Source organism: Ambystoma mexicanum, chromosome 8, assembly GCF_040938575.1.
Source record: "Ambystoma mexicanum isolate Mex_15411 chromosome 8, UKY_AmexF1_1, whole genome shotgun sequence".
Classification (NCBI taxonomy): Eukaryota; Metazoa; Chordata; class Amphibia; order Caudata; family Ambystomatidae; genus Ambystoma; species Ambystoma mexicanum.
Genome location: NC_090929.1, coordinates 42681598 through 42708379, shown reverse-complemented (window position 1 = coordinate 42708379; position 26782 = coordinate 42681598). Strand labels below are relative to the sequence as shown.

At 51.4% G+C, this 26782-nt stretch overlaps 1 protein-coding gene across 2 annotated transcripts in view; it reads left to right on the top strand.

Annotated features, from left to right (window-relative positions):
- Nucleotides 1-1227: 1227 nt before the first annotated feature.
- TOR1B (torsin family 1 member B) overlaps nt 1228-26782 on the top strand; it is a 63301-nt gene continuing 37746 nt past the window's right edge. Inside the window, exons 1-3 of one of the 2 annotated variants that reach the window (XM_069609231.1) lie at nt 1228-1555; nt 17598-17863; nt 24933-25108. In XM_069609231.1, coding sequence (XP_069465332.1) covers nt 1375-1555; nt 17598-17863; nt 24933-25108 — 623 coding nt within the window. In that variant the 5' untranslated portion in view covers nt 1228-1374. The remainder of the gene's footprint in view (nt 1556-17597; nt 17864-24932; nt 25109-26782) is intronic. The other variant, XM_069609232.1, reaches the window with a different exon arrangement.

Sequence of the window (26782 nt, the reverse complement as noted above, 5' to 3'; positions counted from 1 at the left end):
AAAGAGCTGACTCACCAACCACGCCTCCTGCACGCCCATTCATTCCAATGGGCTCTCACCCGCCAAAAACGAAATCGGGTGTTTTCACCCGCCTTTGCAACACAAATGGTTGAGAGCTATACCAAGTAACTAAGCACCAGAGAAGCAATGGAGAAGAGGAGGAAATGACCAGTAGAGAGCAACTGACCAGAGAGACAAGGACTATATGGGCGATCGACCAGAGGAGAGCAACTCACCAGGGAGAAAAAGACCAGAGAGGAAACCGACCAAAGGAGAATTACTCCTAAGGGCATACATGCCAACTTTCATAAACACCTGGGAGGAGATTACTAAAGAGAAATCGGGAGACAACAATTTCTCCATAGGAATGCATTGGGGAAATAATTATTTTAGGTGGGAGAACCTGAAAAATAGCAGTATTTTCACAGGAAAATTGGGCTTCTCCTGCCTAAATCGGGAGGGTTGGCACATGGCTCTCAACCATTTGTGTCGCAAAGGCGGCTGAAATCACCCGATTTTGTTTTTGGCGGGTGAGATGCCCATTGGAATGAATGGGCGTGCAGGAGGCTTGGCGGGTGAGTCAGCCCTTTACAAGGCGGGTGACACCCGCCAAAGGCGTGTGAGTTGAGAGCTATGTTGGCATGCATGTAAGGGACCCAAGGACCAAAGGGGTGATGGACCAGAGAAACCAAGGATGCACTTTTATAAATCTCAGAAATACAAGAACCATAGCTCTCAACCATTTCTGTCCCAAAGGCGGGTAAAAACACACGATTTTGAAATGAATGGGCGTGCAGGAGACTTGGCTGGTGAGTCAGCTCTTTACAAGGCGTGTGAGTTGAGAGCTATGCAAGAACACAAGCAGACACAAATACATTTTTATTTCAAGATTTCTATTCCAACATACTCTTTTTTTTTCTCTATGCATTTTATTAAATTTACATTTTCTTTGATAAGTGTATGCACTTTTTATAATTCTATTATGCGAAATAATCTTGGACTCACGTTCAACTGTAACATTGCATTACCGAATATCACTTACTTATTAGCCAATTATTTTAAAATCAAAACATGGTGTAATGGCTGTTACTTTTGTGACCTGCACACGACGTTATAGGTGTGCACTGGATTTTCCAGCTGGTTTTGGATTTGTTTTGAAGGGGCGTCATGCTTATTTTGTTACTGCTACCTGACAACCCTGGCGCGCACGCGCAGCTCCAGAAATAGGTCATCCCCCTCCCCCCACCCCACCCCCCACCCCTTTCTCGAGCAGCTGCCGGCGGTGTTTGTGCCTGCAGGGCGGAAGTGTTTGCGTCTGCGGGGCGGAAGTGGTGCAGCGCGACTTCCGGTCCCTTCTGTACTCGGTGCCCCGCTATGTCTCCGGGGGTCTGGCTGCTGGTGCTGCTCGCGCTGCCCCCGACGCTGGCCGTGGAGCCCCTGAGCATGGGCCTGGCCATCGCCGCCGCCTCTGCTCTGACCGGGCTGCTCTCTTACCCGCGCTTCTACTGCGGGAGCCTGGTGGAGTGCTGCGAGGACAGGGTCCTGAACGCCACGGGTGAGAGGCGGGGGGTGGGCAGGGGCGCTGGGCTGCAGAGGGGGCGGCCTCCAGGAGGGGAGCAAAGGTGTGCTCCCTGAAGGTGCAGGGGGGGCGACCTCGGGCAACGAGGGAAGGGGCAGGCGGGGAGCAAAGGTGTGACCCCTGAAGGTGCAGGGGAGGGACAGAGGAGGCGGCCTGGGGCGACGAGGGAAGGGGCAGGCGGGGAGCAAAGGTGTGACCCCTGAAGGTGCAGGGGGGGTGACCTCGGGCAACGAGGGAAGGGGCAGGCGGGGAGCAAAGGTGTGCCCCCTGAAGGTGCAAGGGAGGGACAGGGGGCAACGAGGGGAGGGGCAGGCGGGGAGCAAAGGTGTGCTCCCTGAAGGTGCAGGGGGGGCGACCTCGGGCAACGAGGGAAGGGGCAGGCGGGGAGCAAAGGTGTGACCCCTGAAGGTGCAGGGGAGGGACAGAGGAGGCGGCCTGGGGCGACGAGGGAAGGGGCAGGCGGGGAGCAAAGGTGTGACCCCTGAAGGTGCAGGGGGGGTGACCTCGGGCAACGAGGGAAGGGGCAGGCGGGGAGCAAAGGTGTGCCCCCTGAAGGTGCAAGGGAGGGACAGGGGGCAACGAGGGGAGGGGCAGGCGGGGAGCAAAGGTGTGCTCCCTGAAGGTGCAGGGGGGGCGACCTCGGGCAACGAGGGAAGGGGCAGGCGGGGAGCAAAGGTGTGACCCCTGAAGGTGCAGGGGAGGGACAGAGGAGGCGGCCTGGGGCGACGAGGGAAGGGGCAGGCGGGGAGCAAAGGTGTGACCCCTGAAGGTGCAGGGGGGGTGACCTCGGGCAACGAGGGAAGGGGCAGGCGGGGAGCAAAGGTGTGCCCCCTGAAGGTGCAAGGGAGGGACAGGGGGCGTCCTCGGGCAACGAGGGAAGGGGCAGGCGGGGAGCAAAGGTGTGACACCTGAAGGTGCAGGGGGGGCGACCTCGGGCAACGAGGGAAGGGGCAGGCGGGGAGCAAAGGTGTGACCCCTGAAGGTGCAGGGGAGGGACAGAGGAGGCGGCCTGGGGCGACGAGGGAAGGGGCAGGCGGGGAGCAAAGGTGTGACCCCTGAAGGTGCAGGGGGGGTGACCTCGGGCAACGAGGGAAGGGGCAGGCGGGGAGCAAAGGTGTGCCCCCTGAAGGTGCAAGGGAGGGACAGGGGGCGACCTCGGGCAACAAGGGAAGGGGCAGGCGGGGAGCAAAGGTGTGACACCTGAAGGTGCAGGGGGGGCGACCTCGGGCAACGAGGGAAGGGGCAGGCGGGGAGCAAAGGTGTGACCCCTGAAGGTGCAGGGGAGGGACAGAGGAGGGGGCCTGGGGCGACGAGGGAAGGGGCAGGCGGGGAGCAAAGGTGTGACCCCTGAAGGTGCAGGGGGGGTGACCTCGGGCAACGAGGGAAGGGGCAGGCGGGGAGCAAAGGTGTGCCCCCTGAAGGTGCAAGGGAGGGACAGGGGGCGACCTCGGGCAACGAGGGAAGGGGCAGGCGGGGAGCAAAGGTGTGACACCTGAAGGTGCAGGGGGGGCGACCTCGGGCAACGAGGGAAGGGGCAGGCGGGGAGCAAAGGTGTGACCCCTGAAGGTGCAAGGGAGGGACAGAGGAGGCGGCCTGGGGCGACGAGGGAAGGGGCAGGCGGGGAGCAAAGGTGTGACCCCTGAAGGTGCAGGGGGGGTGACCTCGGGCAACGAGGGAAGGGGCAGGCGGGGAGCAAAGGTGTGCCCCCTGAAGGAGCAAGGGAGGGACAGGGGGCGACCTCGGGCAACGAGGGAAGGGGCAGGCGGGGAGCAAAGGTGTGACACCTGAAGGTGCAGGGGGGGCGACCTCGGGCAACGAGGGAAGGGGCAGGCGGGGAGCAAAGGTGTGACCCCTGAAGGTGCAAGGGAGGGACAGAGGAGGCGGCCTGGGGCGACGAGGGAAGGGGCAGGCGGGGAGCAAAGGTGTGACCCCTGAAGGTGCAGGGGGGGTGACCTCGGGCAACGAGGGAAGGGGCAGGCGGGGAGCAAAGGTGTGCCCCCTGAAGGTGCAAGGGAGGGACAGGGGGCGACCTCGGGCAACGAGGGAAGGGGCAGGCGGGGAGCAAAGGTGTGCCCCCTGAAGGTGCAAGGGAGGGACAGGGGGCGACCTCGGGCAACGAGGGAAGGGGCAGGCGGGGAGCAAAGGTGTGCCCCCTGAAGGTGCAAGGGAGGGACAGGGGGCGACCTCGGGCAACGAGGGAAGGGGCAGGCGGGGAGCAAAGGTGTGACCCCTGAAGGTGCAGGGGAGGACGGAGGAGGCGGCCTGGGGCGACGAGGGAAGGGGCAGGCGGGGAGCAAAGGTGTGACCCCTGAAGGTGCAGGGGAGGGAGAGGGGGCTACCTCGGGCAACGAGGGAAGGGGCAGGCGAGGAGCAAAGGTGTGCTCCCTGAAGGTGCAGGGGAGGGACAGGGGGCGACCTCGGACAACGAGGGAAGGGGCAGGTGGGGAGCAAAGGTGTGCCCCTGAAGGTGCAGGGGGGCGACCTCGGGCAACGAGGCCTGAAGGTGCAGGGGAGGGACAGGGGGCGACCTCGGACAACGAGGGAAGGGGCAGGCGGGGAGCAAAGGTGTGACCCCTGAAGGTGCAGGGGAGGGACAGAGGAGGCGGCCTGGGGCGACGAGGGAAGGGGCCGGCGGGGAGCAAAGGTGTGACCCCTGAAGGTGCAGGGGGTGTGACCTCGGGCAACGAGGGAAGGGGCAGGCGGGGAGCAAAGGTGTGCCCCCTGAAGGTGCAAGGGAGGGACAGGGGGCGACCTCGGGCAACGAGGGAAGGGGCAGGCGGGGAGCAAAGGTGTGACACCTGAAGGTGCAGGGGGGGCGACCTCGGGCGACGAGGGAAGGGGCAGGCGGGGAGCAAAGGTGTGACCCCTGAAGGTGCAGGGGAGGGACAGAGGAGGCGGCCTGGGGCGACGAGGGAAGGGGCAGGCGGGGAGCAAAGGTGTGACCCCTGAAGGTGCAGGGGGGGTGACCTCGGGCAACGAGGGAAGGGGCAGGCGGGGAGCAAAGGTGTGCCCCCTGAAGGTGCAAGGGAGGGACAGGGGGCGACCTCGGGCAACGAGGGAAGGGGCAGGCGGGGAGCAAAGGTGTGACACCTGAAGGTGCAGGGGGGGCGACCTCGGGCAACGAGGGAAGGGGCAGGCGGGGAGCAAAGGTGTGACCCCTGAAGGTGCAGGGGAGGGACAGAGGAGGCGGCCTGGGGCGACGAGGGAAGGGGCAGGCGGGGAGCAAAGGTGTGACCCTGAAGGTGCAGGGGGGGTGACCTCGGGCAACGAGGGAAGGGGCAGGCGGGGAGCAAAGGTGTGCCCCCTGAAGGTGCAAGGGAGGGACAGGGGGCGTCCTCGGGCAACGAGGGAAGGGGCAGGCGGGGAGCAAAGGTGTGACACCTGAAGGTGCAGGGGGGGCGACCTCGGGCAACGAGGGAAGGGGCAGGCGGGGAGCAAAGGTGTGACCCCTGAAGGTGCAGGGGAGGGACAGAGGAGGCGGCCTGGGGCGACGAGGGAAGGGGCAGGCAGGGAGCAAAGGTGTGACCCCTGAAGGTGCAGGGGGGGTGACCTCGGGCAACGAGGGAAGGGGCAGGCGGGGAGCAAAGGTGTGCCCCCTGAAGGTGCAAGGGAGGGACAGGGGGCGACCTCGGGCAACGAGGGAAGGGGCAGGCGGGGAGCAAAGGTGTGACACCTGAAGGTGCAGGGGGGGCGACCTCGGGCAACGAGGGAAGGGGCAGGCGGGGAGCAAAGGTGTGACCCCTGAAGGTGCAGGGGAGGGACAGAGGAGGGGGCCTGGGGCGACGAGGGAAGGGGCAGGCGGGGAGCAAAGGTGTGACCCCTGAAGGTGCAGGGGGGGGTGACCTCGGGCAACGAGGGAAGGGGCAGGCGGGGAGCAAAGGTGTGCCCCCTGAAGGTGCAAGGGAGGGACAGGGGGCGACCTCGGGCAACGAGGGAAGGGGCAGGCGGGGAGCAAAGGTGTGACACCTGAAGGTGCAGGGGGGCGACCTCGGGCAACGAGGGAAGGGGCAGGCGGGGAGCAAAGGTGTGACCCCTGAAGGTGCAAGGGAGGGACAGAGGAGGCGGCCTGGGGCGACGAGGGAAGGGGCAGGCGGGGAGCAAAGGTGTGACCCCTGAAGGTGCAGGGGGGGTGACCTCGGGCAACGAGGGAAGGGGCAGGCGGGGAGCAAAGGTGTGCCCCCTGAAGGTGCAAGGGAGGGACAGGGGGCGACCTCGGGCAACGAGGGAAGGGGCAGGCGGGGAGCAAAGGTGTGACACCTGAAGGTGCAGGGGGGGCGACCTCGGGCAACGAGGGAAGGGGCAGGCGGGGAGCAAAGGTGTGACCCCTGAAGGTGCAAGGGAGGGACAGAGGAGGCGGCCTGGGGCGACGAGGGAAGGGGCAGGCGGGGAGCAAAGGTGTGACCCCTGAAGGTGCAGGGGGGGTGACCTCGGGCAACGAGGGAAGGGGCAGGCGGGGAGCAAAGGTGTGCCCCCTGAAGGTGCAAGGGAGGGACAGGGGGCGACCTCGGGCAACGAGGGAAGGGGCAGGCGGGGAGCAAAGGTGTGCCCCCTGAAGGTGCAAGGGAGGGACAGGGGGCGACCTCGGGCAACGAGGGAAGGGGCAGGCGGGGAGCAAAGGTGTGACCCCTGAAGGTGCAGGGGAGGACGGAGGAGGCGGCCTGGGGCGACGAGGGAAGGGGCAGGCGGGGAGCAAAGGTGTGACCCCTGAAGGTGCAGGGGAGGGAGAGGGGGCTACCTCGGGCAACGAGGGAAGGGGCAGGCGAGGAGCAAAGGTGTGCTCCCTGAAGGTGCAGGGGAGGGACAGGGGGCGACCTCGGACAACGAGGGAAGGGGCAGGTGGGGAGCAAAGGTGTGCCCCTGAAGGTGCAGGGGGGCGACCTCGGGCAACGAGGGAAGGGGCAGGCGGGGAGCAAAGGTGTGACCCCTGAAGGTGCAGGGGAGGGACAGGGGGCGACCTCGGACAACGAGGGAAGGGGCAGGCGGGGAGCAAAGGTGTGACCCCTGAAGGTGCAGGGGAGGGACAGAGGAGGCGGCCTGGGGCGACGAGGGAAGGGGCCGGCGGGGAGCAAAGGTGTGACCCCTGAAGGTGCAGGGGTGTGACCTCGGGCAACGAGGGAAGGGGCAGGCGGGGAGCAAAGGTGTGCCCCCTGAAGGTGCAAGGGAGGGACAGGGGGCGACCTCGGGCAACGAGGGAAGGGGCAGGCGGGGAGCAAAGGTGTGACACCTGAAGGTGCAGGGGGGGCGACCTCGGGCGACGAGGGAAGGGGCAGGCGGGGAGCAAAGGTGTGACCCCTGAAGGTGCAGGGGAGGACGGAGGAGGCGGCCTGGGGCGACGAGGGAAGGGGCAGGCGGGGAGCAAAGGTGTGACCCCTGAAGGTGCAGGGGAGGGAGAGGGGGCTACCTCGGGCAACGAGGGAAGGGGCAGGCGAGGAGCAAAGGTGTGCTCCCTGAAGGTGCAGGGGAGGGACAGGGGGCGACCTCGGACAACGAGGGAAGGGGCAGGTGGGGAGCAAAGGTGTGCCCCTGAAGGTGCAGGGGGGGCGACCTCGGGCAACGAGGGAAGGGGCAGGCGGGGAGCAAAGGTGTGACCCCTGAAGGTGCAGGGGAGGGACAGGGGGCGACCTCGGACAACGAGGGAAGGGGCAGGCGGGGAGCAAAGGTGTGCTCCCTGAAGGTGCAGGGGGGGTGACCTCGGGCAACGAGGGAAGGGGCAGGCGGGGAGCAAAGGTGTGCCCCCTGAAGGTGCAGGGGAGGGACAGAGGAGGCGGCCTGGGGCGATGAGGGAAGGGGCAGGCAGGGAGCAAAGGTGTGCCCCCTGAAGGTGCAGGGGGGGTGACCTCGGGCGACGAGGGAAGGGGCAGGCGGGGAGCAAAGGTGTGCCCCCTGAAGGTGCAGGGGAGGGACAGGGGGCGACCTCGGGCAACGAGGGAAGGGGCAGGCGGGGAGCAAAGGTGTGACCCCTGAAGGTACAGGGGGGGTGACCTCGGGCGACGAGGGAAGGGGCAGGCGGGGAGCAAAGGTGTGCCCCCTGAAGGTGCAGGGGAGGACAGAGGAGGCGGCCTGGGGCGACAAGGGAAGGGGCAGGCGGGGAGCAAAGGTGTGCCCCCTGAAGGTGCAGGGGAGGGACAGAGGAGGCGGCCTGGGGCGATGAGGGAAGGGGCAGGCAGGGAGCAAAGGTGTGACCCCTGAAGGTGCAGGGGGGCGACCTCGGGCGACGAGGGAAGGGGTAGGCGGGGAGCAAATGTGTGCCCCCTGAAGGTGCAGGGGAGGGACAGGGGGCGACCTCGGACGAGGGAAGGGGCAGGCGGGGAGCAAAGGTGTGCCCCCTGAAGGTGCAGGGGGGGCGACCTCGGGCAATGAGGGAAGGGGCATGGGCGTAATTTTAGGAGGGGGCAAGGGTGTGTGTCCCCCCCCCCCAACTTTCACAGGAGAGGGCTGAACTCGGAGAGACCAGAGTTTACGAATCAAAAGCGCCGATCATTTTGCAAAATGCGAAGACTTAAAAAAAAAAATAGCATAAAAGGTTGGCACTGGAGTTTACATGCAGCTCTGAATAGCTAAGCCCAACGACCAACCCCAACATATACATGTTGGGTGCAACCGTTTCTTTTGAGTAGTTTTATGCCTCGGTTATTCACGCTGGTGGCATACCTGGCGACATATTGAGGGTACAGACTCGGCATGTTATGGGTCAGTGCTGCTTCACAGTGGGTGGGGAAGTGGGCGGGGGCATGTACCAGGGTTGTTGAGCGCTTGTCTCGTTTCAGGCTGATCTTTACTCCACAGGGCGTTCCATCGCTACGCTGTTAAGAATAGACTGCCTTTTCCTGTGGATCAATGGTTATGCAGTTGTTGTTTTGTTACCGTTCCTTCTTGGTCAGTGTAGCTCCTGGGCTCAGTTCTTTTTCTTTTAGCAGAGCTATGATTGTCTTTGATAATCCTTCGCGGGTTTTGGAGTGGAATGACACTCTTTGCTGATACTTCCTCTTTTTGGGTCTGGCAAATATCACTTTTTTTTGTGACGCTGCAGCGACCAATAGTTTGCTAGCCCGCTGAAACTATCCCTGTCAAGTTCAGAAAAATGCAAGCCTACTGGTCGACCTGGGGAGATCTAATTGTGTTCATCCTAAAGTGGCTTGTGCAAGATCTGAATTTCTGGGATCTACTACTGCAGCCTTACCTAACGATGTCCAATGGGTCAGTAATTCTAAACATGTGGAGTCTACTGGGCTAGAGGTATTGATTGCTAGTGAAGATAAGAATTGTTATCTCTCTAAAAGAACGGAGAAAGAAACTCAAAACTAAAGGCCAGTGCTAGCCACACGTCTCATGGTAATTTAATAAATGATCTGGAAGAATTGCCTAACGTGCAACGCTCATCTAAACGAGCAAGGAAGCAAGCTGCACGTAGAGCTAAAATAATTGTGCATAAATCTGGCAACCTAACCAACTGGCTAATTGTCTCCTCTGACCAGAGAGCTGAAGTTATACCGTCCCAAAGCCATCGAAGAAGAATCATTTGTAAGCTCTATGGGTAAACATCCACTCACTCTAATGTTAAAGAGAATGCCTGAGAAGTGAAACGCTCATTAACTGACCCTATTCCAACCAAGAAACCTTTGTTGCCTAATGAGACTGAAAGTCAAGTGAATTACCACCCAAGATATTTACCATCTCAAGTACGGCTAATGTGAAGAAAAAACCTATAAATGGAAGTAGACTAACCACCTTTTGCAGCTAAGGATAATTAAAAGTAGTGACTTTAAATTTGTTGAGCAATGTTATGGCTGTTTATCTAAGCTGCATTGTATATCTGAAGATGATGATCGTTTAATCAGCGATAATACACTGGAGTTGAACAGACAGGATTTAGAGTTGTATTGTGATTGGGCTGATTATGGTTCAATCGCTTGAATGTAGATAAGTTGTATAGGAAGAAGTCTCTTAATAGAGGACAGCGAGTAAGAATAAACTGATGCCATAAGCGATGCTAGTGTGAAATCGCATTGGGAGGGGCTCTTTTTTTGGTAGTTTTTTGTATTTTAATTTTTTTTACCACCAAAAACTGACCTGAGATATGTATGTCCTGGAATACAAGAGGATATAAATGCCTCTTTAGCCGTGAAGATTCTAGTAGCCTTTTTAACAACGCAGACATTATATTCCTGCTGGAAACCAGGCTCTCGGGTCCGGTGCAATTTGATGGCTATACTTCATGTAGCAAAGGAATACCATATGGAGGCCTGGCTATCCTGGTAGCTAATATCTACTCTAGAAAGTGTCTTGAAGTTGGGACAGATTTCAATGTACTGTCTATTAAATTACAATTGGAAAATAAGCAGAAACTACTATTCATGTCTACGACCCTCCTGATGATTTCACATTGGGGATCCAGTTAAGTATTTTTGAACTAGTCATTACTAAATATGCCGAAGATTGTAACTTTAACCTCCTAGTAGCTGGTGACCTTAATGCTAATGGTCCTGCTGATGCTAAAACAAACTTAAAAAACGCAATCTGTGAGCTGGAAAACCTTCTTTGAAGACCTTGATCTAAGGATCATTAATGGTACAGTCGTATGATATTCCGTCTGGTCCTACGTGGCATAATGGTCCTTGCTCTTGTTCTACTCTGGGCTATATCTGTTAGTGAAAGGATATATCCTTTGTTACTGGATATACACATTTGCTTTCACAAATTTGGTGACCATGCAAAATTGCCTTTTGGTTATGCTCTTCCTACTAACAAGATGTCATATTGGGACACGGTTGGTGCAATAGAGGTGACGCAAAGCGGAAATGGACTTGGCTGGTCTGATATAAATTTAGATAAAGTCAGAAAGTGGAGTAGAGGTATCTTTTTTTTTTTTTTTTATCAATTAGTTTTCAAGAAAACTTTAAATGCAAATAGTTCATTAATGAAAACAGAAAAGGAAAAAAGACAAAAACTAAGAATTACACATCTAGTAGAGGTATCAGATGTGAATATAGGGTGATGGAGACTGCGGATGAGATTGTACACTGGCTAACTACATGTATGTATTGTTTCCTGCCCATGGGTTCATTCTCGTCTATGAAACATGGACCCAAAGTCGAGAGACCATGTGATAATGTTACACGTTTGGGGAAAAAAAGATGCGCTATGAAATTAGAGCTATTGACAGTGCATCTACATGTAAACAATGCGGTTGTTAGAAAGCAAAAAAATAAAACATGACTATAGGAATTGGGTCAACAGATATCAGAGATCTGAGGATAATATAGGGTGGCAAAATATGGTCAAGATCCTGCTGAATGGGGACTCAAGAAAACTCTGGGCCAAATATAAAATGGTTACTAATGATGGACAGGACAAGTTACTTTGTAATATTGATGAGTCTAACTAACTGGGAAGTCTTTCTCTGTAAGAAATGTTCTGGTAATGAATCACCAGTGGAAAGACAAACACGGATGGACCTAAAAATTGATAGTGATGATATAATCGCCATTATTAAGAGGCTGAAATCCTCCGCGGCCTGACAGACTGTGTAACCTAATCATCAAGGATAATCCAGATTTTTTGACTGGTATCCTTATACTTTTTGAAAAAATAATAAATGCAGCATTCTACTGGAATCTTGGATGACTTTGCATATTATACCAGTCTTTAAGAAAGGGTCAAGATTGTTAACTGAACTACCGCCTGTTTGCATTGATTGATGTATCAAGTAAAATATTTTGTACCTTAACTTTGAAGGAAATCAATCTTTGGGTATCTAGGGATAATGTCATCAGCAATTTCCAGACGGGTTTCAGAAAAGGGTGCTACACCCACATTTTTGTTATAAATCCACTTATTGGAGAGGCCCAATGTAAAGATGCCCTACCACCATACGTCTGCATTCGATTTGATAGATGGAGCTAAACTTTGGGCTAAATTTTGAAAATACTGCCAGAGTTGGAATAAACAATATAGGTCAGCTGTCTAAACAGATCCCGATTAGAAAGGGAGTTAGACAGGGATGTGCTCTTGCACCTATCCTGTTTAACTTGTTCTAGTGGGTATATTCCTTCAAAGGCGTAACACATTCCCAAAATATGGGAAGTATTAAAGTGGGATGGGTTAGTTACGCATATGATTTAATAATTATGGACAACACCCTGATGGGAATCTCCTATAGTGTTCAAGCTGTGTTTAAGTATGCTAAACTAAATGGGTTAAAAGTAAATCTGGAAAAGACGCAATTTATGGCAGTAGGTAGAAACCGTACCTGCAGGGTTTGCATTGACTGGGAGCTGTCAAACTGGGACCTGTTATAGATATTTGGTTTATGATCTCACGTCTGAAATAAAGAAAAACGAAATCGTGCAACACAGTAAGAGTGCTCGATCTACAATGGCAGGTGTTGCAATCCTTTTAAAAAAGATGGCCTGCTATAGCCTGTTGGGTATTTTGAATATCTACAAACTGTCCAAAGCATTCCTACATGCTTTGGAAACATCATGTGAAGAGTGGGGTAACTGGGCTGGCCGCCTGGAGGGACGTATTTGGAGAAAGATCTTAGGGCTTTCTAACTATACCCCGATTGAAGCCATACGATTGGAGATGGTCCTGATATCTGTGTCTACATTCACTGAAATAAACCGAGGTAAACTATATATGAAGATCATGTTCATGTTTGCTAAATCTAACTCACTATTGCACTATCTCAGAGCTGCACTAGATGAAAATAAATGTGCTACGCTGCTGAGATTTAAAACAACAAATTACGTTTTTTGCCAAGATAGGATGGAAACCCCATTGGGGAATATGGAGAAGGTGTTGTTGTCCTTAAAGGATTGGGTTAAAAAAAATAGGACTGGTTGGTGAGCCATAAAAAAAGTATCTGTTATGAGGTCTCGAAGTACATCCTCCAGGATGCATTTTCTCTACAAACAACCACAAGCTTACCTCGGGCTCCTTCCCTCTCCGGTAACACAGAGAATGTTTATGAACCTACACTTAAACAGATTGGCGGCTAGAGGTGCATGGCTTGACCTTGCTAAGGAGACGTGGGCTTGTAGAATTTGTAATGACATCAAATGGATTGAGTCAGCTAGGCACGTCCTTGCCCCCTGTGCAAAAATGAAGGTACACTGTGAGCACTACCTGAGTAAACCTGTGGAGAACCTTGATGACGTCACTAGAGAAATATTCTGGTTACAGCCGTGGTCTCACTTTTGCAATAACACAGGTGTGGAAATGTGCCAAAAAGTACATAATGAGCTTTGAATATGTGAGACTTCCAAATCTTTCGTTTTCTGAGTGTAAAGGTAGGGGCGATGACATTGGCTATGTGTAATTTGTTTCTTTTCCTCCTATGCACTATATACAGCTGTCTGTTTTTTTTAAAGTAATTTTTTTTATGACAAACCAATTGAATACCTTATTTTTATATTTTATACGTCTATCCTATTATATCTTTGTAATATGTGTAAAGGTCTGCTTGAACTAACAACGCAATACAAACAAAAAAATAGTAGGCTCGAGGGGATGGCCGTTTCATGGGTGTAGCTTGGCCGTACCCATCAAGAGTGTTTGTGGCTCAGACCCTTTGGTACACGTTTAGGAGGGGGGACCAAACCAAATGCACATTTAGATCATTGTGCTGGAACAACCAGGGAGAAGCTGCTCTCGAGGTGGGTTGGGAGACTCTTCTGCCAATGTTACAGTGGGGGGGATAGGGCGGTGCTAACTGACAGAGCTGCCGCGTATATGGATGGTCACTACATAGATTAAAAGGTATTGGGTATTTGCTGGAAACGGATGCAGTTTGGGGTGCTTGAGATGTCCTTTTTGAGTTTAATGCCAGGCGGAACCAGTCTGCCATAAAACGTAAAGCATCTTTAATCAAATGGGCCCATTCAGGTGTCCGTTGTGGATTGGGCTGGTCTCTTTTTGGGCGCATGTGAAGAGATGTGTTGGCGCGTTTAATTTCTTGCATTAAAAAGTTTTGAGAATCTGGCACCCTGCTTTCGCAGCATTTTGCGGGATCGCTATAAACTGGAGGGTCTGAACTGTGCTGTGTTTTTGAGAAGTTCAATTGATCTCCTTCCTGTAATTTTCGGATCTGTTTTTCGCCATCTTAATGGTTAGTTTCTTTAGAGTAAGGTCGAACTGCTGGACTGACAGTACTTTTATGTTAGTTGTTTTAAAAACATCTGCCAAACAAAGAATATGAATAAAAGATAGTACCTCCATTTGTAAAGCAGAGGACACATGCCCTGATGCTCATGACACGTGCCTTGTAGCAAAGCTTTAACAGCCAAAAAGTATTGTCTAGAAGATTAGTGATGGGGCAAGTCCTTTTATACTATCCACTCACCCTAGGTAAGTGGAGTAACCTGCGCTACCTAGGGATAGAATACACAAGGGTTTCGTTTAGTGTGGTTGCAGGGCAAGATAGACTAGGGCTACACTTGGTGGTAACGTAAAAAAACAAACCCGAGAACTTTTTGTGTGGTAATACGGTTACGGGAGTCTCTAGGTGCGAGGCGTTGAACAGTCCAAGACGTGTGTGTTTTGGTGATTCTATCAACACCCGTGAGTGCCATTTGCATGTAAATGCTCAATGCAGTGACTGATCAATCCTATGACCTTTCATATATGAAGGTCTGTGATTCAGCTAGTGGTGCTTGTGGGGAACCAGGTGTGAGGAAGTCGACCATTGGGTTGGCGTGCGCTCGCCTGGGATTTTTGATATTTTTAATAAAATGATGGTAGACCAACCTCAGGAAAATGTCTGGGGCATATCCACACATTTTCCTATGCTCACACCACAACAAACACATAGACCTGTGTACTCTGGGTAGGCACAGCCCACAGGCATAGTCCGGCCTGTCATATTTCGTTGGGATGTGACAGCCAGGGGTACACTCTGCCCTCTCCAGGAAGGGGGGGACCAATCTTCCCCCTGCCATGGCCATGCTGATTAACTAACTCCATGTAACCGCCCTGCTCTCTTGCTGTTCCTTGCATCTGGTGGCATTGATTAACCTACTAATGGAGCATACTTCAAACAGGCACACGTGGGATCTGGCTGCAGAGGTTAACAAAGGAGATGGGAAACCCCAACAACCTTTCATATATAGCTATGTTAACCTGAAGCCAGCTCCCACCCCCAGTATCAATAACAGTTTACCTTTCCTCATGCAAAGCACTCCGGTTACGATCTCACGCATACAGGAGATTGTACGCCAATGCGGCCCACTTGGCTTTAAAAGAGGGCGCAGCCCTTCTTTTGGCAGATCATGTGAAGACTTCACAAGGAGTAGCCAGAAGAACTCCTCATTGGACCCTGGCTGAAGGTCCAGTTTGCACTACATCTTTTGGCAGTAAGGGAAGGCCAGGGCGTCCAAAGAAGGAACCAAGATCCCTCCCTTAAACATCTCCATGGGAACAGAGTGAGATTCCGAATCCAGAGGACCCTCTAGCTGCTCCGGTGCCCAGCCAGCTCACAGCATGCCCTGCTTGCTCTGCAGCAAGCTTACTAGGTAGGAAGTGCCAGAATATCTCTGAACCCAAAACCAAGGACCAGGCAGCTGCCAGAAACACCATCCTCAGCTTTGGGCTGTTCACTGCAAAGGATGACACAAGCCCATTTAAGAAGCTGGGAGAAGTGCCCTGACAAGCATCTACCGGCATCCTTCTTAAAGGACATTATATTTGCTAGTAGAGTTCCTCAATCTGCAACCGACGGCAGTGCTGACCGCTGTCAAGCCGCCATCACTTAGACATCCGAGACGTCTTGACCAGTTCTTCAGAACCGCCGATCAGCCCTGAGACGATGATTCTTGACCCGAGTCGCCATGTAGGCTAGCCTGCAGCTGTTCGCCCAGCTTCGCTCGACGAATCGGCTTGCCGTCTGATACCTGCAGCTGACTCCCCTCTTGAACTGTTGTCACAGAAGCCTGCAGAGCACCCTGAAGCTGACTTGATCCTGTCGGGCACCAGCCACAGCACAAGCTATATTGTGGTTCTGTCCCCCTGGTCCTTCCGGGAATAGCCCTAGAGAGCTATTTAGACCCATTGCTCCCTTCGTGCTGAAGCCAAGAAACCTTAAACTGTTGCAGTTATTCACATACGGACTACCCTCCTGTCAGTATCCAGAGTGCATCCCTTTCCTTCTTTGAAACTGTCTGTCCTTTGTTGTGTTGGTAGAACTGTCTGTGGTGATAGAAATAGTCGGTTTGGTACAACCTTGACTGGACAGTCCCTTTATCATTGGGTAATTGTATTTTGGATGTGTTGCAACTAGCCAACAATCCACAACCTTTTGGAGATGAGCCTGCCGTTCTGTCCACGTTAACAAAATTGGACCAGGAAGTTTATAATTTGCTTGTTGGTCCCATCTGTTTGGATCCCATCTGGTGTATTAGCGGGGTGGGGCTGATTGATGGTTTAGAAACAGATCATCAAACCTGTACCACTGGTACCCCGGAAGTTGATTCGTCACACCAGGTTCATGATTGGTGTATGGTCGGGGCCGACGTGGAGTGGTTGGCGCTCCCAGGTGCTGAGAGGTCGGTTTGCTGTGAATGCAGCTGGCGCCGCTGGGTGTTTGAGATTGGATTCGGAATTGGACATTTTTGGGAAGGGTTTCAGGATAAAGCGGCACATAGCCAGGTTTTGAGAATTTCTTTGAATGAAAGGTAGTTTTGGGTGCAGAGGAAGCGTGTTCCAGATGGTGGGAGATAGGGTAGAAAAAGCAGATCTGCTAACTTTGGTTGAGCGGTAAGGGGAATATCGAGGAGGAGAGCTGGGCCTGATCAGAGATTTCTGGGGGCTTAGTAGTGGATGTAGTAGATTAATTTCAGATTGGTGGACTCCAAGCCTCTGCTGTGGAAGGGGCAGTTGACAATACATGAGTTTGTATGGTTCTGTGCTTGACCAGGAAACAGCCCTGTTCAGAGACCAGAGTTGATGTGCTTTTGCGTCATGCTGCAGCTTTGTGTGTTATTCTGTAACCGGTTTAGCAAATATTGCAGGAAGCGCATGTATCAGCTGGTATAGATCAGACTGCAGGATTGTTCATATGGTGATTGCCATGGTTTGGGTATGGTACGACTTTCTTGTGGTTTGTAGCTGAAAGAAGCAGCTCTTACTGTGGCTGTGACTTGGGTTTTGAGGGTGAAGATAAAGGATTGAATTTCCTGTGTCTTTTCCACTGTTGACTGGCTTCTGGCTCTTTGTTTTGATTTGTCAGCCATTCTGTTTCCAGTTTGTTCCCAGTCTGCGTTCGATGAGGATTAGCCTATGGTGTTTGTATTTCTGACCATTATTGGAGATTACCAATGCACAGACACTACCCCTGCAGAATCATGGGCTACTATGGGCTGTGAATCCAACTTGCACGTGAGATACAAATTACATACCCTTTTGTCCATTATATGTGACCAATTAGGCTTTGACTGTCTTAATGGTCTTCCATAAACACTGAACAAACGCATTGTTGTCACATACGTACATTTGTATGGCACTAGTTTGCAAAGGGAGGAAGTAGTGGGTTTCCAGCTAACTAGTCGCCTCTAAACTAAACGCTGGAGTAAAATTTCTTCCGTCCAGGTCAGTCTCAGTGGGTTTACCAGGATGTATATGGCATTAAGGCACAGGCACGTGAGTAGTGGAGCTGAATGTTTCCAATGGGCCGCTGATCAGATGCTGCACTTACACATTTGTGGTGGTAGTTGCTGTGCATGGCAAGGAGACTATAGGAGTGATGACAGTAGATGTGGGCAAACCAGGGTGGGTGCTTAAATGCACTGGTAAATGGAACACAACTGTTGGACTGGGTCGAGCCACTGAAATCAACTTGTGAATGTGGAGTAGGGCAATGAATGCCACCAATGAGGCTTTGGGGTGCTAGTGATTTAAGGCTGTTGGGACTAAAGTCAAAATGGAGTGGATATTAGCCATGGGTGTCCATCTCCGATTTGTTGATGTTTCTCTCCTTGCCCCATACAGCTCCCTCCTTGTAATGCGATGTGTTCTCCTGTTCCAGCCCTACAGGTAGACCTGGAACAGAAGCTGTTTGGGCAGCACCTGGCCAAGGAAGTCATTCTGAAAGCCCTAAAGAGCTTTATGAGCAACCAGGACCCAAAGAAAGCCCTGACCTTGTCTCTGCATGGCTGGACTGGCACCGGCAAGAACTTCATCAGCAAGATCATTGCAGAGCACGTTTACAAACAAGGATTGAATAGCAAATTTGTCCACTTGTTCGTGTCCGCCATGCACTTTCCACATGATGACCAGATCCCAAAGTACAAGGTAAGCGCTATTGGAAAACGCAGCAACTGACCACTTCTGTTAAGAGCATCTGCTAAAACGTATCCTTATTCTTCACACTCAACTCTGTTCAAACTGCTCATCGACATCGCCCTTTTGTTGGGTTTTGTAGTTGTGGCATAGGCAGACTTCCTCCCACTCCACTTTTCGCACACAATATCTTCACAAGTACAAGGCAACCGATGGTGAAGTTCCACATCTGCAGCTAACAATCTCTACAGAGGCCAGGGACCTGGCCTGAATTTCACCCACTACTGGGTTTCATAGTCCTATTCCCCACACTGGAGTGAGCGAGCTTAAAAACCCAACGAGGGGCTAATATTGAGAATTGCCTGAACTGGGTGACAATTTTACAGAGCTACGTCTCCAGCCTATTCTCCATCCCCAACCCAAGCTCAAGCATGCGATCTCACTACTTGCCCCCCACACCTCCACCAATCTGTCACCCGATAAGTGCAACCTGCCTTGGACTTGCCAACATGGTAGCCACATGTCCTCTATGTGCGTACTACTTTGGTTTGTACAAGGTAACAGAAGGCCATAGTGGCCAAAATGTATGTATTTAGTGAACTCTGGAAGGAAAGACACTATTTCCCTCACCTATGCGGGAAGGTATTGTATGGTTGTTAGATGTTTTTTTTCCCCCTCAAGTGATCCTCTTGAATCTGGATGAGTGAAGCTGTAATGTATGTGGTTTTCTTGTATAGCACTCAGTGCTGCCTTCATGCTACTACAAAGTGCTGGAGCGTGGAGTGCGTCAGGAGAAGGAATGTGGAGGGTCACAGTTAAATGAAATGGGGCCTTGCACTGACGGGCAACAAATATGTCTATTGTATTTAATGTTATTAGGTTTGGTGCTGTGCTTTGCCACCTCTTGATGGGTGGGGGGGGGGGGTGGAAGAGCCATGGGAGATGGGGAGGAACTGCAAGGTAGCTTTAATGTGAGCTTATTTCTAGGTGATGTGTCCGGCCACGTTTGCAGAGGTGACCTTGTGTGGCTGTAGTGCAAGAATGCATTGGTCTAGATTGTGATATACCTTGTTGGAGAGGTGTAGATGTCTGACATTTGTATGTTGGGGATACCAGTTGCAATATGTGTTGGCTTAGTTTATATGCATATTGTACAGTGGTGTTGGTCTTGGGTGGGAACCCAATGTACTTTTTGAGCATCAATTCAGTGTAGTGGTGCAATATGATCGGGCCATGTGGAGAAGCTATGCCGACGCACTCCTGAGTGTGCTGGCGTTCCTGGTAGCGGAGAGCCTCCAGTCACTGATCCTAAGTATCTGATATGATATGGTATTTGTAACGCGCCTATACACATGTGTTTCATCTGGAGAGAGTAGGAAATATTCTTGCAGAGAAAAACATGCATTTCAATTCTAGAGAGAGTGAGATAGAAGTGGGTGTTATTTTGGAGAAGCCTGCAGGGAAATCGCTGTAGAGCGAGATATAGGGACAGCCATCCAGGATTACCCCTATATGCCGGTCTGACGGATGCAGCCAGCTGCAGTGACACTGCGTTGTGGAGCCACTTCAGGATACTTGTCCAAATAGAGCAGATACCACTCGTGTTTGCTTATTGCTGGGGGTCACAGAAATGCATACCACTTCTAACCTGACCAGTGATCTGGAGATTTAGCAGTTTGGCTGTTAGTGGATCCCTGGAAGTGGCGCCTTATCCTACAGTCCTGGTGGCAAAGCTAAAATGTGACCCGTTGAGCAAAGAAAACGCAGAAACCTCTGGCGCACGTGGGGATTTTAAAGTATTTCGCCACCTGGCCCCAATGTTCGTTTGTAGTATTGGCATTAAAACGTGACTGATTTTATGTATTTGTACTGCGCATATCCTATAGGAACCAAACTGGTTCCTTGATCTATCATCTGCTTTTGACATGGTCAACCATGCCATCCTGCTCAATCGCTTCTGCGACAACCTGGGAATTACTGAACGGGCACTGGCCTGGTCTCCTTTCTCACCGACCCTCTCGGGTCCTACTTGTGGTGTTCCCCAGGGGTCTAACCTCTCTCCCTGGCTCTTAAACCACTACCTGGCACCTCTTTCCCACTGCATCGCTACTTTCTGCTCCAATTTTCAATGTTATGTGGATGACACTTGGCTCTCTTTCAGGCTCCCCTCAGCCACCACTGCTGCTTCTCTCGTACCAGACTGTCTGGCTGCAATTCAGGAATGCTGTGCCGCCAATTATCTCTGCCTTAATTATATGATAATTTTATTTGTATCACGCTCGTACACGGGTGTTTCAGAGCGCGACTAGGCAAGGGAGGGGAACAGGGGAGAACACAGCACAACATAAAAACGATCTTACTGGGCCCAGTGACATTGAGAACGCGCAAGTGCATGGGAAAGGGGGAAAAAGTGCATCGAAGGGGGAGAGTGGAAAGTGCGGAGCAGAGGAGCGCAAAAATGGAGACAATAAACAGTGGTAGTGCAGGTGGCAAGTGCTGTGTTTAAGGCAGCAGACTGGGTAAGTCTGATAAGTGCAAAGAAAAATGGGGGCGCGGGAGCTGTATGGGTACAGATACAGTCCCCAGTGCAAGGGGGGGCCAGGAGGCAGTGCAGGAAGGTGGCAGGGTGAGCAGGTACCTGGGCCCGGGGGACAGGATGGCCAGGTGCACAGTGCCAAGAGAGCAGGGGAGCGAAGGCAGAAGCAAAGAGGAAAGTCTTGAGGTGCTTCCGGAACCAGAGATGGTTCTCATCAAGTTTTAGAGTGGCAGGGAGGTTGTTCCAGAGGGAGGCCCCAGCCGAAGATGGAGATCTACCCCCAGCTTGTTTTTTTTTAAAAATGATTGACCCGGAGTGAGTTGTAGGTAGTGGAGCAAAGAGCTCCAGAGGGGAGGTATTTGCAGACAGATAGCTGAAGGTATTTTGGACCCAGGCCCCAGAAAGCCTTGTGGACAATGCAGAGGGTTTTGAATTCAATTCTTGCATCAGAGGCAGAGTACCTCTGAGGTGCAGTAGGAAGTTTGACTTTTTAGAGACCTCAGAGATATGTGCCGAGAAGTAAAGTGCGGAGTCAAAGATGACCCCAAGGTTCTTAGCCTCGCAGGAGGAGGGCCAAGGAATGCCAGTACGGCTGAGATTCTCCTCATTGGGACACCCGCTCCCTCCTTTCCTCTTTCTCTGGCTGCCCACTCTGGGCTCTCTTCCTGCTCCTTCCTGTGAGGCTAAGAACCTTCGTGTCATTTTCGACTCCACCCTCTCCTTCCCTCCTCACATATCTGGTTAAGAATAAGTTTATCGCCTCATCAGAGGTATTCTTCCTTTTCTCACTGTCTCAGAGATCTGGTCCTCTCTAGACTGGACTATTGCAACAGCCTCTTAAATCTTCGACCTTTACAAAGTATCCAGGACAGCGAGAATTGTCCTTGGCCTCAAGACCAAGGATCGTATCTCTCCAGCTCTGAAATCTCTTCACTGGCTCCCTGTGGCTGGAAGGATCAAGTTTTGAAGCACTGCACTTGTGTAGAAGCGCTTTTACAAATAAACCAATAGGTTCAAGACCCTCTGCATCATCTCTGTTGGGTAAGAATTGGTACAGTCGCACTGTGTGAGACTACACAACACGTATCTATCTGCTTGGTATTCGATAACCCACCTTTTGATATAGGTCTGTACTACACAAGTTGGCAGTGTGACTGAGCAGTTTTCTCAAGAGGGGTAAATGTGAGCTGTAGGAATGAAATCCGTAAATGCAAGTAGCCAAGCAACATTCACACTCGCAGGTTTCGGTTATAAATAGTTATTTAAAAATTGATGTTAATTAAATGAGCGTAATTTAAAAAGGCATTTTCTGTAAATATACTTTTCAGACTCAAAACAAGTGGGTTATCTTTGGATCCACTTTTTACATGGGTCCTACACCATGATGTGACTGCAATCACAAGCACGGTAATGGCATTTATATATCACACTAGTTATATTTTGCAGATTCTGAGGTTGCAGAAAGGACAGATTGGATGTTAAACAGGTTCTCAGTATATGGGAGGACACTTGATTCTTCCAATGAAATCTAGACAAGCCATTCCCAGCAATAGCCATCTAAAACAAGTTATCACTTATGAGTGACAAACAATTTCAAAGTCATTGGGCTAGAAGAGTCTGCAGGGAGCCAGGACAGCCAAAGTCGATTTGAAAAAGTCTATGGAGCTGAAGCACTTCTTAGAATCAGTCTTGCACAAAGTTAGAGAGAGTTAGTTAGACAATCACTTGTAGGGTCACTACCTGTTAAGCCTGTGAAAGGAGAGTTGGAATCAACTCTTAAAGTAAGCTACTTGAATTCCCAAATGAGAAAAGCACAGCTAAAAGACACTGAGGTGCCCAAAGTCTGGCAGTGCTACTTGGGAGGTCGTCAGCAGCTACAGGCTCCTTTTTGGTTCAGCGACATTTAGCGATTTAATAAACTGCACCGTCGCGTATCTCAGATACCGGTTTCGCTTCCTTCACTCCTTGGGTCCTGCACACTCGTGAGGGGACTAGAGCTATGGTCGTCCTGCTTCTGGAGGCTCCTTAGGAGACTATAATAAACTAGGAGACTATAAATCAAGAGGATACTGGTTACACCTCCCTTATTATAAAATAGCAACACATGCTCACCACTTCTGAATTTACACCACTGTCGGCTCTTATTTAGGCTTCCAGATAAAGAGCGAGTGTACGAAACTTAAATACATCTGTATCATAAATTCTATTTTATTTTGCACAGACATGTTTGGTTCTTATACATTAAGCCGCATGACCGTCCTAGCCGGTCAGACACACACAAGTGCAACACTTAGATACATATTCATCTCCTGTGATAGCACACTTCTGCTCCTGTAGCAGTAATATATAAAAAAAAAAAAACAATTTGGTGACTTGGGGTGAGTAAAGGATTGTGTGTTGGTTTCTTTAAATGCTCGATAGAAAATGCAGTTTATCTTTTGATGTTCGGAGTACAAGATAAGCGCTTATCCACAGGCCTTCCCTATCTTCTCCTTCTCGACCAGAATTCCTGAAGGTCCTTGCCCTCAAAGATCATCTTCTCCTCAACCTGTGTGGGCAGCATCACAAGAGCTATCATTAACTCGGCCCTCCCCTCATGCACATTCCCAGCAACTTTCAAGACTTCGCACATCAAACCCCAACTCCCTTGACACCCCCCCCAAGCCCCCCCGACGACCCCTTTCCAGCCAACTCCATCCAGACCGATCTCTAACATTCGCTTCATATCCAAACTTATTGACTGATGGCCTACTCCCAGCTTTGCCTTTTCACCAAAGCCAACCCCCTCTTCGACAAAACACCCCCAGCCGCCAGTCAGATTTTAAACCCCTTTTGAGGGACTGAATCATCCCTAGTCTGACCTCTTGGTGGCCTTTGACACTGTCAACCATTGCATCTTCAGTGACAGACTCCAGTCGCTCGGCATTAGGGACACCTTTATGCCACCTGATCACAAATATCCCTTGCCATGGATGCAGATCTGACACTTTCACACCACACGACTAACCCATTAACCCCCCCCGCTCCTCCGACATAACCCACGGCACTATACACGGCTAGGGGATAGCCATATTACACATACTCACCGAGAACTAATTTAATGCTTGCACCCTACCATCTCCTTGAGACTCTCGAAACGACATTAGAGGGAACACCCTTGCACATAGTCCATACATTTTTGACACTACACAAGCACATGCCAACGCAATACATTCAAACACCTAAAGGTCATCTGCTCCTCTGGACCATTATGGATACAAATAACCAGTGCACACAGCTGCACACCACATCCTAACACGACGACACTAGGACCTTTCAAACAAATTCGCACACGCAAGACAACACTCAGACGCCAGTTCCTCCGGGTTCTGAACCTATCCTAACAAACCCAGCTTTCTACTCTTGCAGAGCCACGTGAGCACCTGAAGACTGCCCTTGGGTGGTAGCGGTGCGCGGTATACATCAACATAGCAAGATTTAAACACAGATGTTCTCTACACCTCCACCTTCTCAGATGCATCTTCCCTTACACCTCCTACCTCCAGAGTCGTAGCAATTCTGATTATCGTTCTCTCCCACCTAAACTACGCTAACTCGCTTTACCTGGGCACCCCTGCATATCCACTCCAGCCCAACGTGTCCAAAACACTGCAGCTAGGCTCCTCCTATCCCTAGGCCCCATAGAGCACATCACAACCGCCTTCTGTGTTCTTCACTGGCGTCCTGTCGGGCGACAGTCCACCTTCAAAGCCATATGCATCACCCACCTTTCCCTGCACTAGACAGGCCCAGAATACCTTCAACACAAGCTGACCCGCTACCAACCCAATCTGCGCTCCACCCTCTAATCGACAATGGGGGAATCCTCATTTTCAGTCCTAGCACCCACTATCCAGAACCCAATCCCGCCCCTTAGCATCCTCTGCTTAGAGAATCACCTTGCCAAGTGGCCAGGTCTTGAGGGCCTTCCAGCAGGCCCTCAAGAGCTGGCCCCTCCAGCAGGGGGCTCGGGGGCTGGGGGGTAAGGCGGCCACACCGCCCCATCCTGTCTAAGCTGCATTTCCGGTTATCTATGCCCCTGTCGGATAAAGGCCGAGGCAGCAATGAACCTCTCATAGAATGTACTGAGCATCAGAGAGGAAGACAAAACATGTGCTCTAACTGGACACATGGTGTCCTGCACTTGCATACCCTCCCAACAACCTGGCCACCCCTACCTATCTTCATATTGGCTAAAATGCACACACTCGTCCTAAACTCCTCTGCCGAATCTCCCATACCTTGTACTCCAGTCCCCCAAGGGCATTCACCTGCAGCGCTTTGAGGTCATACCAAGGGGGGGAAAAGGTGCATACAAATTACAATACATTTGATAAAATGTGTTGGAAGGCGATGCAAACGCCAGATCTTTGTGGGCCAGACTGAGTGTCCAGTATTGAAACACCTGAAGGATTCTTCTTGGATTTTACTGGTTGCAAGCCTGTATTGTATTTGTTATGTAACGTTCTGTGAAAGCTGACATCCATTTTCTTTAACCTTTTGCAGGACCAGCTTCAGGCATGGATCCGGGGTAATGTGACCGCCTGTCCACGTTCTGTGTTCATATTCGATGAGATGGATAAACTCCACCCTGGTCTCATTGATGCCATTAAACCTTTTCTGGATTACTATGACGAAATCGATGGCGTATCTTACCGGAAAGCCATCTTCGTCTTCCTCAGGTATGTGGAGGCCATCTTCTGCTTGGTAGGAGCGCTCTTGGTTTGGACGTTTCATCATTATCTTCTAATTGCAAAATATAACCTTCAACTATGCTATGGCTGTTCCAGAGTATGTTCTTGCAGGTGGTTGCCTCCAAATGCCCGTGGAGTTGGTACCCATGTCTTTAAAAGGTCAAAAGCTCCTTCAGGCTCTTTGAATTGCCTTTCCAAGACACAATCTTGAACAAGAGCACTTAGGTACAGAGTTTTTATCTGCTGGCAGGTGGTATATTCATTTTCTTCACACACACATTTCCAAAGTAGCCATGTCTAATGAATTTGTGAGCTGTTCATGCACGCTGCAGTAATTGCTTATACATCCTACGAATGGATTGTGGCCTGGGATGGCGCCCAAGAGATGCCTTTTTAGCATGATGTTAAGTGTTGCTTAGCCCAACTTCTTCAATTACCCCATGAAGCTTGGAGAAATGCAAAAGATGTGTTGAAGTGAGAAGCTTTTGCATAGTGTAGATAGGAAGAACCCAGGCTCAGTGTGTGGGGTAAGCTTGCATGTATTTTTGAAGGCAGTGTCTGGTGAGACTCTGCCTGGGCTTACCAGGGTTTGACATTCCTAGGCACCAACTTCCTTTAACTCAAGCTGGCACCAAAACATGCCTATTAATATTTACTGTGCTTCAGCCTGTACGTAAATGAGTATTCAAACATCTGGAGAAAGCTTTTTAAGGCATAGTCTCCTACCTAATGGAATAAAGGCTTTACAGTTTTAATCTCTGTGCACATATTGCTTGTCCCTCCCGGAAGCACCTCCTGCTTAATTGGTACAAGGCTGGTAACGGCCTGCCAGCCTGAGCCTGGGTAGGCCCGAGCAAGGGCTCAGGGCCATTACCGGCCCTTTTATGCTCTCCCCTTCAAATGGGAGTAATTGCTATTCGCATCCAAGGTGCAAATAATTTTTCTTCTAGTTTTTTTACAGGATGTTGGCTCTGGGCTTGCTCAATAATCTCCCATAAACAAATTGGCTGCCTACATAGTAAAAGAAAAGGGACATGGTCCCTTTTCTAATACTATTGCGTTGGCCACAGGCGAGAAGTAGCACTGAGACCAGAGTACAAGACTCCAGTCCAGCAGTTAAGTGGGGAGGGATGCAGGATTTCCTGGAGGGGTGAGCAGAGGATCCCTGTTGCCTCTCCAGAATCAAGTTGGCGCCACCCAGGGAAGGGTCTCGGGTGGCTGGAAAATGTGGGCGGTACACGGTTTCCAGCCACCTGATTGGCGGAGTGCCGTTTCCCGGGAGTGAATGTTGTCTGTGGCTAAAGCAGTGCCATAGCTCAATGCCATAGATGCTCACTATCTGTTGCATCAACACAGCAAAATAAATGGTATTTAGACAGTTGCTGAATGGTTAATATATGCCACATTCATACTTTGGACGTTGCACTTTGAATGGAGAATAGCATAACAAACACGCATGAGGTATCCGGCCTCCATTTCCTCTCACCACTAGCCTTTGGTGGGCGATGGTGGGGAATTTTGGCGAGCAAGAAGTGGTGTGCTGTGTAAATGTGGAGATCTGAGGCGGTTAGGAACATTGTACGACTGGCTAATGAAACACACCTTGACATGTTTAACCCGGTAGTAGACTATTCCTTACCAGTACTTGCCAGCATGTTAGTG